This window comes from Trachypithecus francoisi, unplaced genomic scaffold (assembly GCF_009764315.1).
Source record: "Trachypithecus francoisi isolate TF-2019V2 unplaced genomic scaffold, Tfra_2.0 Contig01023, whole genome shotgun sequence".
Classification (NCBI taxonomy): Eukaryota; Metazoa; Chordata; class Mammalia; order Primates; family Cercopithecidae; genus Trachypithecus; species Trachypithecus francoisi.
The window spans coordinates 21,775-38,216 of NW_022681078.1; the positions used below are offsets into that span (position 1 = coordinate 21,775).

The 16,442-nt window shown below is 46.8% G+C and overlaps 1 protein-coding gene across 1 annotated transcript; it reads right to left on the minus strand.

The window, feature by feature from the left end:
* Positions 1–577: 577 nt before the first annotated feature.
* On the minus strand, positions 578–15,656 carry LOC117090503 (breast cancer type 1 susceptibility protein homolog). Its single transcript, XM_033222842.1, has 5 exons — positions 15,552–15,656; positions 8,212–8,266; positions 6,278–6,351; positions 4,211–4,271; positions 578–2,077 (listed from the first exon to the last, which is right to left on the minus strand). The coding sequence occupies exons 2-5, from the start codon at positions 8,219–8,221 to the stop codon at positions 1,953–1,955; spliced, it is 270 nt and encodes an 89-aa protein (XP_033078733.1). The 5' UTR covers positions 8,222–8,266; positions 15,552–15,656; the 3' UTR covers positions 578–1,952.
* Positions 15,657–16,442: the final 786 nt, after the last annotated feature.

The window sequence follows — 16,442 nt, forward strand, 5'->3', positions numbered from 1 at the left end:
TGCAGCTATGGCTAAGGCTATGGACCTTAAAATATGAAGATCACTTTGGATTACCAGGTGGGTGCAATCTAATCACTTGAGTCCTTAGAAACAGAGACATGTCTCTGGAGGGAGTTAGAAAGATGCAGCAGTCAGCAAGATTCAGTGTGAGAAAAACTTGACCACCCATTGCTGGTTTTGAAGATGGAGGCAGACGGACCAGAAGCCTAGGAATGTGGGGAACCTCAAGAAGCTGAGAATGATGCCCAGCCGACAGCCGGTGGGAAACAGGGATCTTAGTTCTAAAACTGCAAGGACTTATTCCCAGAGCCTCTAGAAGGGAAAACGCCCTGCAACACCTTTATTTTGGCCTCATGAAACCTGAAACAAAGAAACAGTTGAGCCACCTCAGACTTCTGACCTTGCAACAATTTGTTTTGGTAGCAACAGGAAATACAAAAGGTATTTAAGCTGCCTCAATAAATCCTAAGAGGTAGATACTATCATCACCCCCATTTTACAGAGGAGGAGACTGAAGCACAGTGAAAAGGCTCTGAGATAGTCAGTTGGTCTAAGTCTCAAGAACAGTCATTCATGGTGGAAGTGTTTGCTACCAAGTTTATTTGCAGTGTTAACAGCACAATATTTACAACACGTATTTTGTACAATCAAGTCTTCACTGCCCTTGCATACTGGGGGGCGGCTAGGGAAGACCTAGTCCTTCCAACAGCTATAAACAGTCTGGATAATGAGTTTATGAAAAACACTTTTTCTTCCTTCAGCAAGCAAAGTTATTTATGAAGCTGTGTGGTTCAGCAATAGGGAGCAAAGGGAAAAAAATTACCTCAAAGAAAGCAACAGCTTCCTTCCTGGTAGGATCTGTCATTTTATAGACATGAAATATTTATGCCAGAAGTCTTATATTTTAAGAGGAATGGGTTATATACCAGAGCTACAACAATAAACATTTTACTTATTACTAATGAGGAATTAGAAGACTGTCTTTGGAAACCGGTTCTTGAAAATCTTCTGCTGTTTTAGAACACATTCTTTAGAAATCTAGCAAATATACTTCAGAGTTTTATAAATCTCTTCTAGTTTCATATTCCTTTTTGTTTTGAGTCACAGTCTCACTGTGTCACCCAGGCTGGAGTGCCGTGGTATGATCTTGGCTCACTATAACCACTCCACCTCCCGGGCTCAAGCGATTCTTCTGCTTCAGCCACCTGAGTAGCTGGGATTACAGGTGTCCACCACCATGCCTGGCTAATTTATGTACTTTTAGTAGAGATGGGGTTTCACCATGTTGGCCAGGCTGGTTTTGAACTCCTGACCTCCAGTGATCCACCTGCCTCACCCTCCCAAAGTGCAGGGATTACAGGCGTGAGCCACCATGCCCAGCCTTCAAGTTTCATTTTCATTTCTAATAACTACCTCAGAATTTCCTCCCCATTGTTCCTCTCCAACATTTGAGAACTACCCAAGGACTATTCTGATTTTAAGTCACATAATCCATCCCAAGTACTCTCCTTCTATTGAAGGGTCTGACTCTCTGCCTTTGTGAACACAGGGTTTTAGAGAAGCAAATTTAGGGAAATCAGCTGTTCTCTTGAGGCCAAGCCACTCTGTGCTTCCAGCCCTAAGCCAACAGCCCAAATAGAAAGAATAGGGCTGATAAATAATGAATCAGCATCTTGCTCAATTGGTGGCGTTTAAATGGTCTAAAATCTTCTCAGGTGAAAAATTACCAAAATTTTGTGCTCATGGCAGATTTCAAAGGGAGACTTGAAGCAGAAAATCTTTAAGGGACCCTTGCATAGCCAGAAGTCCTTTTCAGGCTGATGTACATAAAATATTTAGTAGCCAGGACAGTTGAAGGACTGAAGAGTGAGAGGAGCTCCCAGGGCCTGGAAAGGCCACTTCGTAAGCTCATTCTTGGGGTCCTGTGGCTCTGTACCTGTGGCTGGCTGCTATCAGTAGTGGTTGTGGGGGATCTGGGGTATCAGGTAGGTGTCCAGCTCCTGGCACTGGTAGAGTGCTACACTGTCCAACACCCACTCTCGGGTCACCACAGGTGCCTCACACATCCGCCCGATTGCTAGAGACAGAGAACACAAGCACCGATTAGTGTCAATTCATTCTCCTGGACCAGGTTCTAATCAATAGACTCCAGGGTCCTGGTTGTGTGAGTTCTTAGGATTAATGAGGTAGAAGCCAACTACTTTTTTTTTTTTGAGACGGAGTCGTGCTCTGTCATCCAGGCTGGAGTGCAATGGCGCAATCTTGGCTTATTCAACCTCCACCTCCTGGGTTCAAGCAGTTCTCCTGTCTCCACCTCCCGAGTAGCTGCAATTACAGGCACACACCACCACACCTGGCTAATTTTTGCATTTTTAGTAGAGACGGGGTTTCACAATGTTGGCTGGGCTGGGCTTGAACTCCTGACCTCAGGTGATTCACCCGCCTTGGTCTCCCAAAGTACTGGGATTACAGGCGTGAGCCACTACGCCTGGCCTTTCTTTTTTGAGACAGCCTTGCTTCTGTTGCTCAGCCTGGAGTGCAATGGCACGATCTCAACTCACTGTAACCTCCACCTCCCAGGTTCAAGCGATTCTCCTGCCTCAGCCTCCCAAGTAGCAGGGATTACAGGTGCCTGCCACCACGCCAGGATAATTATATTTTTCTTTTTTTTTTTTTTTGAGATGGAGTCTCGCTCTGTCACTCAGGCTGGATTGTGATGGTGCAATCTCAGCTCACTGCAACCTCCACCTCCCGGGTTCAAGCGATTCTCCTGCCTCAGTCTCCCAAGTAACTGGGACTACAAGTGCGTGCCACCATGCCTGGCTAATTTTTTTAGTATTTGTAGTAGAGATGGGGTTTCGCCATGTTGGCCAGGCTGGTCTCAAACTCCTGATGTCAGGTGATCCTGAGGCAGAAGAATCACTTGAACCCAGGAGGTGGAGGTGGCAGTGAGCCAAGACTGGGCCACTGCACACCAGCCTGCTGTGTGACAGAGTGAGACTCCACCTCAAAAAAAAAAAAAAAAAAAAAAGCAGTGCTTCAGGACATAAGGCCTGCTCTGAAGAGGCCCAAGGAGTGACTGGTGGTGAAAGCCCACAGCCTCTGGCAACCGTATTAACATGAACTTCAATCTGTTAAAGGAAAGCCACCAGGAAAACAGCACTGTAATTTAACAATGTGAAAATGTATGTGATATCTTAAGGAAAAAAGCAAAACAGTGTAATTATGATCACATTTTATAAAATACACATGTGCAGGGCTGGGCGCGGTGGCTCAAGCCTGTAATCCCAGCACTTTGGGAGGCCGAGATGGGAGGATCACGAGGTCAGGAGATCGAGACCATCCTGGCTAACACGGTGAAACCCCGTCTCTACTAAAAAATACAAAAAACTAGCCGGGCGAGGTTGCGGGCGCCTGTAGTCCCAGCTACTCGGGAGGCTGAGGCAGGAGAATGGCGTAAACCCGGGAGGCGGAGCTTGCAGTGAGCTGAGATCCGGCCACTGCACTCCAGCCTGGGCCACAGAGCGAGACTCCGTCGCAAAAAAATAAAATAAAATAAATATAAAATACACGTGTATATATATGCACATATGCCTGGTGGAATTTTATGGCGATCATCTCCAAGTAGTGGAATTACTGGGATTATTTTATTGTTTTTGTGTAAATTTATACTTTTTCTTTTCTTTTTGAGACACAGTCTCGCTGTGTCGCCCAGGCTGGAGTGCAGTGGCATGATCGTGGCTCACTGTAGCATCGACCTCCTGAGCTCAAGTGATCCTCCCACCTCAGCTTCCCAAGTAGCTGCGACTACAGGCATCTGCCACCAGACCCAGCTACTTTTTAAATTTGTTGTACAGATGAAGTCTCCTTATGTTGCCCAGGCTGGTCTCAAACTCCTAGGCTCCCACCTTGGCCTCCATCTTGGCCTCCCAAAGTGCTGTAATTATAGGCATGAACCACCATCCCCGGCCTTGATTTATATTTTTGTGATGAACATTCATATCTTACTCCCACCCCATGGAAACAGTTCATGTCTTACTTTTACAATATAAAACAAACAATAAAAACGTCAAAAAGACATTTTAGCCATTCATTCAACAATTATTCAAAATGTGCTAAGAACTGTGCTATTCAAGCACCAGGTAATGAGTGGTAAACCAAACCCATGCAAAAGGACCCCATATAGCACAGGTACATGCAAGCACCTTACCATGGAAGCCATTGTCCTCTGTCCAGGCATCTGGCTGCACAACCACAACTGGGTGGAAACCCTGGATTCCCAGGAAGGAAAGAGCATTGAGAGTGTGAGAGCAGGACTACTGGCACTGTCACTTCATCATTTTTTTTTTTGAGACAGGGTCTTGCTCCATCACCCAGGCTGGAGTGCAGTGGTGTGATCTCAGCTCACTGCAACCTCTGCCTCCTGGGCTCAAGTAATCCTTCCACTTCAGCCTCCCAAGTAGCTGGAACTACAGATACATACCACCACCCCTGGCTAATTTTTTTGTATTTTTGGTACAGACAGGGTTTCGCCATGTTGCCCAGGCTGGTCTCAAACTCCTGGGCTCAACTTCCCCACAGGGATTACAGGCATGAGCCACTGCACCTGGCCTCAGCTAATTTTTAGTAATTTTTTTGTAGACCTGAAGTCCTACTGTATTGCCCAGGCTGGTCTTGAGCTCCCAGGCTCAAGCGATTCTCCCACCTTGGCCTCCCAAAGTGTTGTGATTACAGGTGTGAGGCGCTAGGCCCAGTCCATCATTTTTTCTTTTTTTCCTTTTTTTTTTTTGAGACGGAGTCTCGCTCTGTCACCTGGGCTGGAGTACAGTGGTGTGATCTCGGCTCACTGCAATCTCTGCCTCCCGGGTTCAAGCGATTCTCCTGCCTCAGCCTCCCAAGTAGCTGGGACTGCAGGCATGCACCACTACGCCCAGCTAATTGTTGTATTTTTAGTAGAGACGGGGTTTCACCACGTTGGTTGGCCAGGATGGTCTTGATCTCTTGACCTCGTAATCTGCCCACCTCGGCCTCCCAAAGTGATGGGATTGCAGGCGTGGGCCACCGTGCCTAGCTTTTCTCGCTCTCTCTTTTTTTTTTTTTGAGACAGAGTCTCGCTCTGTCACCCAGGCTGGCGTGCAGTGGCACAATCTCCGCTCACTGCAAGCTCCACCTCACAGGTTCATGCCATTCTCCTGCCTCAGCCTCCCAAGTAGCTGGGATTACAGGCAACCGCCACCATGCCCAGCTAATTTTTTGTATTTTTAGTAGAGACGGGGTTTCACCATGTTAGCCAAGATGGTCTCTATCTCCTGACCTTGTGATCCGCCTGCCTTGGCCTCCCAAAGTGCTGGGATTACAGGCATGAGCCACTGCGCCCGGCCTTTTCTCTTTTTTTTTTTAGATGAAGTCTCACTCTGTCACCCAGGCTGGAGTGCAGTGGCGCAATCTTGGCTCATTGCAACCTCTGCCTCCCAGGTTCAAGCGATTCTCACACCTCAGCTTCCCAAGTAGCTGGGATTACAGGCATGCTCCACCAGGCCTGGCTAACTTTTGTATTTTTTTTAGCAGAGATGGGGTTTCTTTTTTTTTTTTTTTTGAGACGGAGTCTCGCTCTGCCGCCCAGGCTGGAGTACAGTGGCCGGATCTCAGCTCACTGCAAGCTCCGCCTCCTGGGTTCACGCCATTCTCTTGCCTCAGCCTCCTGAGTAGCTGGGACTATAGGCGCCCGCCACCGCGCCCGGCTAATTTTTTGTATTTTTAGTAGAGACGGGGTTTCACTGTGGTCTCGATCTCCTGACCTTGTGATCCGCCTGCCTCGGCGTCCCAAAGTGCTGGGATTACAGGCGTGAGCCACCGCGCCCGGCAAGATGGGGTTTCACCATGTTGGCCAGGCTGGTCTCAAACTCCTGACAAGTGATCCACCTGCCTTGGCCTCCCAAAGTGCTGGGATTACAGGCATGAGCCACCACGCGCAGCGCCCATCATTTCTTGATGATTTGTTGAAACACAGTATGCTGGGGCAGTCAGAGAGGAGAGGGAGGGGCATATGGCAAAAAGAGTTAGAGAGAAAGAGCCTTCCCTCAGTATATTTAATATGTGCAGTTCTCAAATCCTCACCCATCCCTTACAGATGGAGTCTTCTGGCACAGCTTCGTGGGCAGAGAAGACTTCTGAGGCTACAGTAGGGGCGTCCACAGGGACTGACAGGTGCCGGTCTTGCTCAATCACAGCAGAGAATACTGTGTCCTTCCTCTCTGACAGGGCAGCAAATACTTACTGTGCCAAGGGTGAATGATGAAAGCTCCTTCACCACAGAAGCACCACACAGCTGTACCATCCATTCCAGTTGATCTAAACAGGACATTTAGACATAAAATCACCGCAGTAATCTGTGTACTTAATTCAGGCCCTCTACCCTACACTCTCCGAATGAAGGCTTATAGCAAGACCTCTCAGTGGGAGAGTTTCTCTCTCTGCTCCAAAGGACAATGGTCTTAAAATAGCAGGGGTATGGATTTTAAGTCAATTTGCCACTGATATGCTATGTACTCTGGTTATCAGTCTCTATAAGGCCACTTGGTATAAGGTTTGACAGTCTCTCAAATAAAATGCTTGAAAGAAAAAAAAAATCGAAGATCTAATTTCAATTAATTTGCTAAATTGCTGGCTAAGACACTGTGTGAAAAAACACCCACCTTCCTTCCCTCCCTTTCTCCCTTCATCCTAATTCTGTGTTGGTAATTGATAATCATGGCCACTGAAAATACCATACTTGGTGGTAATTACTGTAAATGTCAAGAGATGGGAAGATAATTCATCCAGTCAAAAAATACACGTCATCCTGGTTAGAGACTCAGCAGGGAAAGGCTACATGCTGAGCTGGAATCCATATACTCAGGGGAAAAGAAATCAGAAGAGACTGTGGAGATGTTCTCCGTATACCTGGAAAATCAGAACTACCCAGTGGGCCCTGTTGGATGTGTTCTTCAAGACATTCATGTATGTTGCTCTTTCTCATCAGCCTGTTTCTGGGAATTGCTGAGATGCTCTTGTCTGTCTGACTGAACGAAGGCTGACTAACTCACCCCCAAAATAATACTTGCTGGCAACCCTGGTTTGCACTATACCAAAGTAAAAAAACACTGAGAAATCCTTGAGTGGAACTTGGAAATTTCATAAAAATCCAATTGATAACTAATAAAGAGGATGGAAACAAAATTACATTGCAGCCAGGTTTTCTTGCTGTCACTCATCTGCCTGTGACCAGATGCTAAGGCTTCCTCTAAGGTGTAAGAGGACCCAAGTCCATGGGCAGAGGCAGGCATAGGAGGCAAAAGTGGGTAGCTTTTGCTGTGAAAAGAACAAACCAAATTTATACACACACCAGGGCCTTTGTGCTGCCCAACTCCAGGTGAGCTTTATTGCAGTCCTAAGTATAACATTGTATTCAGTGTCAAGTTTAATTAGAAAATGTTCACCAAGAGGGCTGGGTGCGGTGGCTCAGGCCTGTAATCCCAGCACTTTGGGAGGCCGAGGCGGGTGGATCACAAGGTCAGGAGATCGAGACCATCCTGGCTAACACGGTGAAACTCTGTCTCCACTAAAAAAAAAAAATGCAAAAAATTAGCTGGGCGTGGTGGCATGTGCCTGTAGTCCCAGCTACTTGGGAGGCTGAGGCAGGAGAATCTCTTGAACCGGGAGGTGGAGGTTGCAGTGAGCCAAGATTGCGCCACTGTACTCCAGCCTGGGCGACAGAGACTCCATCTCAAAACAAAAACAAAAACAAAAATGTTCACTGAGAATCTTACCCTGCTCTGGCTCTGTCCATGGTGGGCCAGCTGCTGTGCTTTCTTCTATGTAAGTAAATTAAGATGGTTTAGGAAGAGCAGAACTTCTTGAGTTTTACCTATCCAGAGGTATTTTCTAACATGTTGGCACTAACAGCAGCTCGATGCCATCTGAACACATAACATACTAAATCCTAACTATTCACCACCTTCATGCTCTTGAGAAGGGGGACAAGGTATAGCTTTTTTCTGCCATAGGGTAACATTTAGGTGCTGTTTTGTTTGGAGGGTGGTAGAGAAATAGAATAGCCTCTACAACATCTCAGCAATCTGAGGAACCCCCATTGGGGGATCTTGCTTATAATACTCCACTATGTAAGACAAAGGCTGGTGCTGGAACTCTGCAGTTCTCCCAGGCTCTTACCTGTGGGCATGTTGGTGAAGGGCCCATAGCAACAGATTTCTAGCCCCCTGAAGATCTGGAAGAGAGGAAGAGAGAGGGACAGAGGAATGGAGAGAAGGAAATCTAGTTATAAAAGAATATTGGCTTTTATTCAAAAAACAGACTTTCAAAAAGGAAGAGCTTTTCTTTTTCTTCTGTTCACCACCTGATGATTTCTGCTGCTACTTCCCAGGGACAAGCAGTCCAATGTCCAGAACACTAAAGGATTTCAGACGATCTTTTTGAAGTGTATGTGTAGTTAACCTACACTCTATAGGCATTCTTTGTAGGTGCTTTTACTTGTTAGATGAAAGGGAAAAAAGGTCCTTCTGTATGTTTAATAAAAGGCTTGGATGGCTAGAAACTCAAAGCTATTGGCTGAAGTTTGATGTTTATCCAGACTTGGTACCTCAAGTACTCACCATGACCCCATCAGCAGAGGGGTCTATGTTGATTTTAGGTGTACATGCTCCTTGTCTCCTCTTTTTTTTTTTTTTTTTTCTTTTTGAGACGGAGTCTCACTCTGTCACTCAGGCTGGAGTGTAGTGGTGCGATCTGGGCTCACTGCAACCTCTGCCCCCAAGGTTCAAGTGATTCTCCTGCCTTAGCCTCCTGAGCAGCTGGGATTACAGGCACCCACCACCACGCCCGGCTAATTTTTTTTTTTTTTTTTTTTTGAGACGGAGTCTTGCTCTGCCGCCCAGGCTGGAGTGCAGTGGCTGGCTCTCAGCTCACTGCAAGCTCCGCCTCCCGGGTTCATGCCATTCTCCTGTCTCAGCCTCCCGAGTAGCTGGGACTACAGGCGCCCGCCTCGTCGCCCGGCTAGTTTTTTGTATTTTTTAGTAGAGACGGGGTTTCGCCGTATTAGCCAGGATGGTCTCGATCTCCTGACCTCGTGATCCGCCCGTCTCGGCCTCCCAAAGTGCTGGGATTACAGGCTTGAGCCACCGCGCCCGGCCTAATTTTTGTATTTTTAGTAGAGATAGGGTTTCGCCATGTTGGTCAGGCTGGTCTTGAACTCCTGACCTCGTTATCTGCCCGTCTCGGCCTTCCAAAGTGCTGGGATTACAGGCATGAGTCACTGCGTCCGGCCCTCTCTGACTTTCTTCTAGCTCCCTAAACATCTGTTCCTTCCTTCTCACTACTCTGAGAATGGCCATTGTATCTTTAGGCCATCTAAGCAGTTTTTAACTTAGAAGTGAAGCCATGTTCTGCCTCTCCTCATTGAACTGGTCTGACTGCCTGGTTTCCTGAAGACACAGATCACACTGCACCGCCTCTTCCACTTACAGGGCTTGGCAACACTGTTCAAAACAACTTTCTGTGATAGTCACAGTGTTCTATATCTATGCTAATAAGGTAGCCATGAGTCACATATAGTTATTGAGCACTGGAGATGTGGTTAGGGTGAATGAAGAACTAAACTTCATATTTTAATTTCTTTCTTTTTTTTTTTTTTTTGAAGAGATGAGGTCTCATTCTGTCACTCAGGTTGGAGTACAGTGGCACGATCATAGCTTGCTACAGCATTGAACTCCTGCACTTAAGCAATCCTCCTGCCTCAGCCTCCTAAGTAGCTGGGACTACAGGTGCACACCACCACGACTGGCTGATTTGTAAAATTTAACTTTAAACAGTCTCATGTGGCTGGTGGCAACAATGTGGGGCAGTGCAAATTCTCATATACACACTGGCATAGGTTCTTAGCAAAAAACTTGGGTATCACTTAAAAATAAACCCTAAAATTGTATCATTTGAATGGATATGTTTTGGGTGACTCTCATTGTCTTAACCTTCCCATTCCAATAAAAAGAAAATTGCCAAGGCCTAAAATTCACCTGGCTTCAAAGAGACTGCCATAAAGAAAAAAATCAGGAAGCTAAAAATACATGGATGGCCTTTTAGAAAGTGGTCACCCTCCCCCTTGATAGACAGACAGATGGACGGACGGATGGACAGATGGACACACATACACACACACACTCTCTCTCTCTCCTGCCAGAGGGAAAAGAAAGGGCAGCAGGACAAGTCTGTTTTTTTTTTTTTGGGACAGAGTCTCGCACTGTCACCTGTGCTGGAGCGCAATGGCGTGATCTCAGCTCACTGCAACCTCCACCTCCTGGGTTCAAGCAATTCTCCTGCCTCAGCCTCCCAAGTAGCTGGGATTATAGGTGCACATCACCACACCCGGCTTTTTTTTTTTTTTTTTGACACAGAGTCTTGATCTGTAGCCCAGGCTGGAGTGCAGTGGTGCAGTCTCGGCTCACTGAAAGTTCTGCCTCCTGGGTTCACTCCATTCTCCTGTCTCAGCCTCCCAAGTAGCTGGGACTACAGGCGCCCGCCACCACGCCTGGATAATTTTTTGTATTTTTAGTAGAGATGGGTTTCACTGTGTTAGCCAGGATGGTCTCGATCTCCTGACCTCATGCTCTGCCCGTCTCGGCCTCCCAAAGTGCTGGGATTACAGGCATGAGCAACCACGCCGGCCACACCTGGCTAATTCTTTGTATTTTTAGTAGAGACGGGGTTTCACTATGTTGGCCAGGCTGGTCTTGAACTCCTGACCTCATGATACACCCGCCTCAGCCTCCCAAAGACAAGTCTGTTTGTTTTAAGGGACAGCATCCATCTGTGCCACTCTCACTATCTGTATGAATAAACTGCACCCCCAACCTGCTGATAGGACCTGCATGCTCATAATGCTAGAATTTCTCTCCAGGCAGCTAGCTGGAGCCAAATGCTGACATGAAAAGTACAAAAGATTAGGAATGCTTATATCCAGGCTAACACTCAGTGATGAGGATGTCTAGTTATGAGACAAGAAATCTGAAGTTTTGGGCTGGGTGTGGTGGCTCATGCCTGTAATCCCAGCACTTTGGGAGGCCGAGGCAGGCAGATCACACCCCGTCTCTACTAAAAATACAAAAAATTAGCCGGGCGTGGCGGTGGGGTGCCTGTAGTCCCAGCTACTCAAGAGGCTGAGGCAGAATGGCGTGAACCCAGGAGGCGGAGCTGGTAGTGAGCTGAGACCACACCACTGTACTCCAGCCTGGGTGACAGAGCGAGACTCCATCTCAAATTAAAAAAAAGAAAAAAGAGAAAAAGAAATTTGAAATTTCAGGCCGAGTGCAGTGGCCTGTAATCCCAGCACTTTGGGAGGCCGAGGTGGGTGGATCACCTGAGGTTGGGAGTTCAAGACCAACCTGTCCAACATGACCAACCTGACCAGCCTGACCAACATGGAGAAACCCCATCTCTACTAAAAATACAAAATTAGCTGGATGTGGTGGCACATGCCTGTAATCCTAGTTACTTGGGAGGCTGAGGCAGGAGAATCACTTGAACCCGGGAGGCAGAGATTGCGGTGAGCCGAGATCGTGCCATTGTACTCCAGCCTGCGCAACAAGAGTGAAACTTCGTCCCCCCACAAAAAAAAAGAAAAAAAAAAAAAAAGGATATGTGAAGTTTCACCTCTACACATACATTTCTCTTCCAGAGAAAAATACTATGGTGACATTTCGTATCTTCAGAATGTCATTACTTTGACCACATACTTTCCATTATTGCTATTCTGCACGGAGGAAAAAATCCAAAGCACTAGAATTTCTTTTTAAAGAAAGGAAGAATCTTGTGCTAAATACTGCCTAGCATACAGTGGAGGAAAAATAGAGGACTGGCTCACATGGTGCTCCCCTGTGGTAAAGGCAGAAGCAGAAATAAGGCCAGCAGCTTTTCTTGGCATCTGGAACAATTACTTGATAGGCTCAGAAGGTAAAAACAGGCTGACCTCAAGAGTTCAAAACTCCAGGCTTGATTTGTGATCATGTCCCAAAGCAGTTTTCCTTAGGAAATTACCTCTACTGGTTCCCTCTTAAGTTTCTATAAAAGAACAGAAAGTGCTCAGTAGAAGGATGTTTTGTTTTGTTTTGAGACAAGGTCTCACAATATTGGCTAGGCTGGAGTGCAGTAGCACCATAAAGGCTCACTGCAGCCTTGATCTCCCAGGCTTAAGCATTCTTCTCACCTCAGTCTCCTGAGTAACGGGAATACAGGAGTGCGCTACAACACCCAATTAATTTTTAAATTTTTTTGTAGAGACAGAGTCTTACTATGTTGCCCAGGCTAGTCTTGAACTCCTGGGCTCAAGTGATCCTCCTGCCTTGGCCTCCTAAAGTGCTGGGATTACAGGCGTGAGCCGCTGCACCCAGCTGGGATTTTTTTTTTTTTTTTTTTTTTTTTTTTGAGACGGAGTCTCGCTTTGTCGCCCAGGCTGGAGTGCAGTGGCACGATCTCGGCTCACTGCCAGCTCCGCCTCCCGGGTTCATGCCATTCTCCTGCCTCAGCCTCCGAGTAGCTGGGACTACAGGCGTGCACCACCACGCCCGGCTAATTTTTTGTATTTTTAGTAGAGACGGGGTTTCACCGTGTTAGCCAGGATGGTCTCGATCTCCTGACCTCGTGATCCGCCCGCCTCGGCCTCCCAAAGTGCTGGGATTACAGGCGTGAGCCACTGCGCCCGGCTTTTTTTTTTTTTTTTTTTTTTTTGAGATGAAGTCTCCCTCTTGTCCTCAGGCTAGAGTACAGTGGCGCAATCTTGGCTCACTGCAACCTCTGCCTCCCAGGTTCAACCGATTCTCCAGCCTCAGCCTCCCAAGTAATCCCAAGCTGGGATTACACGCGCCTGCCACCACACCCAGCTGATTTTTGTATTTTTAGTAGAGATGGGGTTTCACAATGTTGGCCAGGCTGGTCTGAACTCCTGACCTCAGGTGATCCACCCGCCTTGGGCTCCCAAAGTGCTGGGATTAGAGGCATGAGCCACTGTGACCGGCCTGGGATGTTCTGAAATGGCTAGCAGTGCACACTTGAAAAAGAAAGAAAAGCAAACTGGGAACATAGCACTTAGGGAGCTGAGAAAGCAGCCAGCTCAGGCCTGACAGGTAGGTGTGAAATCTTGCACAGAGTTCTCCCTGAGAAGAAGTCACAGTTCTGACTATGTCATCTGCTACAATATGATCTGGAGAAAGTCATTGAGTCTTCTTGGGTCTCATCTGCAAAGTTGTTAGAATGCTCCATTTTTTTTCCAAACTCTGTGAAGCCTTCAATAACTTTTCAACAAACTATGGTATTGTTAAGAGTTTAGACTTGGAGGTCAGGTGCAGTGGCTCATGCCTGTAATCCCAGCACTTTGGGAAGCTGAGGTGGGTGCATCACTAGAGGCCAGGAGATGAAGGCCAGCCTAGCCAACATGGCAAAACTCCATCTCTAATAAAAATATAAAAATTAAGGCTGGGAATGGTGGCTCACCCCTGTAATCCCAGCACTTTGGGAGTCTGAGGCAGGCAGATCATCTGAGGTCAGGAATTTGAGACCAGCCTGGCCAACATGCTGAAACCTGTTTCTACTAAAAATACAAAAAATTATCTGGGTGTGGTGGCAAGTGCCTGTCATCCCAGCTATTGGGAGGCTAAGGCACAAGAATCATTTGAACCTGCGAGCTGGAGGCTGCAGTGAGTTGAGATTGCGTCACTGCACTCCAGACTGGCCAACAGAATGAGACAAAAAATTAGCTAGGTGTGGTGGCACATGCCTGTAATCCTAGCTACTTGGGAGACCAAGGCACAAGAATTGCTTGAACTTGGGAAGTAAAAGTTCCTCCCAAGTTCAGTGAGCAGAGATAGCGGCACTGCACTCCAGCCTGGGTGACGAAGCAAGACTCTGGCCCGAAAAATAAATTAACAAAGAGTTTAGACTTGGAGCTAGACTTCCTGAGTTCAACTTCTAGTTCCATCACTTACTAGCTGTGTGACTTTGAGCAACTTATTCAACCTCTCTGAACCTCAATTTTCACAACTGTAATATAGGCATAATTACAGTACATAGCTCATAGAGTTGTCATAAAATTGTTAATTACTTAAAACATGGCTGGGCCTTTACAGCAGCCCCTGACATAAAGTGATCTTTTTTTTTTTGAGACCTTCTCTCTGTCGTCCAGGCTGGAGTGCAGTGGCGCAATCTCGGTTCACTGCAACCCCCACCTCTTGGGCTCAAGAGATACTCTCAACTCACCCTTCTAAGTAGCTGGAACTACAGGTATATGCCACCACGTCTGGCTAATTTTTGTGTATTTTTTTTTGGTAGAGATGGGGTTTTGCCATGTTGCCCAGGCTAGTATCGAACTCCTTGGCTCAAGCGATCTGCCTGCCTCAGTCTCCCAAAGTGGTGGGATAACTAACAGGAATGAGCCACTGTGCCTGGCCTAGTGAACGGTGTATAAATTTTAGTTGTTATTAGCCAGGCACGGTGGCTCATGCCTGTAATCCCAGCACTTAGGGAGGCCAAGGCAGGTGGATCACAAGGTCAGGGGTTCAAGACCAGCCTGGGCAAGATAGTTAACCCTGTCTCTACTAAAAACTATAAAAATTAGCTGGGTGCAGAGACAGGCACCTGTCTACTCGGGAGGCTGAGGCAGGAGAATTGGTTGAACCTAGGCGGCAGAGGTTGCAGTGAGCTGAGATTGTGCCGCTGCACTCAAGTCTGGGCAACAGAATGAGATTTCGTCTGAAAAAAAAATAGCTGTTATTAATCACTTCCTCTTCTATGTTTCCACAGACAGCACTGTGTATGGCCTGCTCACAGCATTTACCACACTGCTTTAGAGAAAGACACTCTAGGCTGGGCGTGATGGCTCACGCCTATAATCCTAGCACTTTGGGAGGCTGAGTTGGGGGGATCACCTGAGATGTGGAGTTCGAGACCAGCCTGGCCAACACAGTGAAACCCTGTCTCTAGTAACAGTACAAAAAATGAGCCCAGTGTGGTGGCGATGCCTATAATCCCAGCTACTTGAGAGGCTGAGGCAGAACAATCGCTTGAATCTGGGAAGCGGAGTTTTCAGTGAGCTGAGATCGCACCACTACACTCCAGCATGGGTGACAGAGTGAGACTCCGTCTCGGAAAAAAAAAAAAAAAAGGAGAGAGAGAGAGAAAGATGCCCCAGTGAAGTGAAAAGAGCAAAGGCTTTAGATTCCCATCTGCTTAAAATCTCAGCTCTTCCACTTATCAGCTGAGATCTGAACCCCAGACGGGAATCCAAATTACACAACCTCTCTAAATATCTTAGTTCTATCATTCATAAAGTAGAGACAATACTTATTTATGTGGTTGGAATGGAAGAGTGAAAAAAGAAACTGTGTGAAAGTATCTAGCAGTGTGTATGTATGTAGTAAGTCTTACAAGATGACGTGGCCCATCTCTGTAAAGGGACTGGAATACAGAGTGGTGTGGTGAGATTTTTGTCAACTTGAGGGAGGGAGCTTTACCTTTCTGTCCGGGGATTCTCTTGCTCGCTTTGGACCTTGGTGGTTTCTTCCATTGACCACATCTCCTCTGACTTCAAAATCATGCTGAAGGAAACCAAACACAAACCATCAGGACCAGAGAAAGAGAAGCTTCCTTCAATACAAGTGGAGCAGACACGTCATGTTTAAGGCATTCAGGCCGGGCGCAGTGGCTCACGCCTGTAATACCAGCACTTTGGGAGGCCGAGGTGGTTGGATCATTTGAGGTCAGGTATTTGAGAGCAGCCTAGCCAACATGGTGAAACCCCGCTTTACTAAAAAACAAAAAACAAAAAAAAAAAAAAAAAACCACAAGGTTGGGCGCAGCCGCTCACGCCTGTAATCCTAGCACTTGGGAGGCTGAGGTGGGTGGATTACTTGAGGTCAGGAGTTCGAAACCAGTCTGACCAACATGGTGAAACCTCATATCTACTAAAAATACAAAAAAGTAGTTGGGTGTGGTGGCAGGCGCCTGTAATCCCAGCTACTTGGGAGGCTGAGGCAGGAGAATCTTTTGAACCCAGGAGGTGGAGGTTGCAGTGAGTTGAGATGGTGCCACTGCACTCCAGCCTGGGTGACAGAGCAAGACTCCATCTCAAAAAATTAAAAATATAAAATATAAAATAAAAATAAAAAAAAAAATTAAAAATAAAGTTAAAAAAATACAAAAATTAGCTGGGCGTGGTGGCGTGCGCCTGTAGTCCCAGTTACTTCCTAGCTACTTGGGAGGCTGAGGTGTGAGAATTGCTTGAAACCAGGAGGCGGAGGTTGCAGTGAGCCAAGATCATGCCAGTGCACTCCAGCTGGGGCGACAGAGTGAAACTCTGTCTCAAAAAAAAACAAAAAACAAAAAAAAAAAATTAAGGCATTCAG

Excerpts from the sequence above, each read along its gene's own strand:
- LOC117090503 (XM_033222842.1), bottom strand. Across the intron at positions 4,272-6,277 it reads CATCATTCACCCTTGGCACA|GGTTTCCACCCAGTTGTGGT; the intron begins GTAAGTATTTGC and ends CTGGGAATCCAG. Across the intron at positions 2,078-4,210 it reads AGAGGACAATGGCTTCCATG|CAATCGGGCGGATGTGTGAG; the intron begins GTAAGGTGCTTG and ends CTCTGTCTCTAG.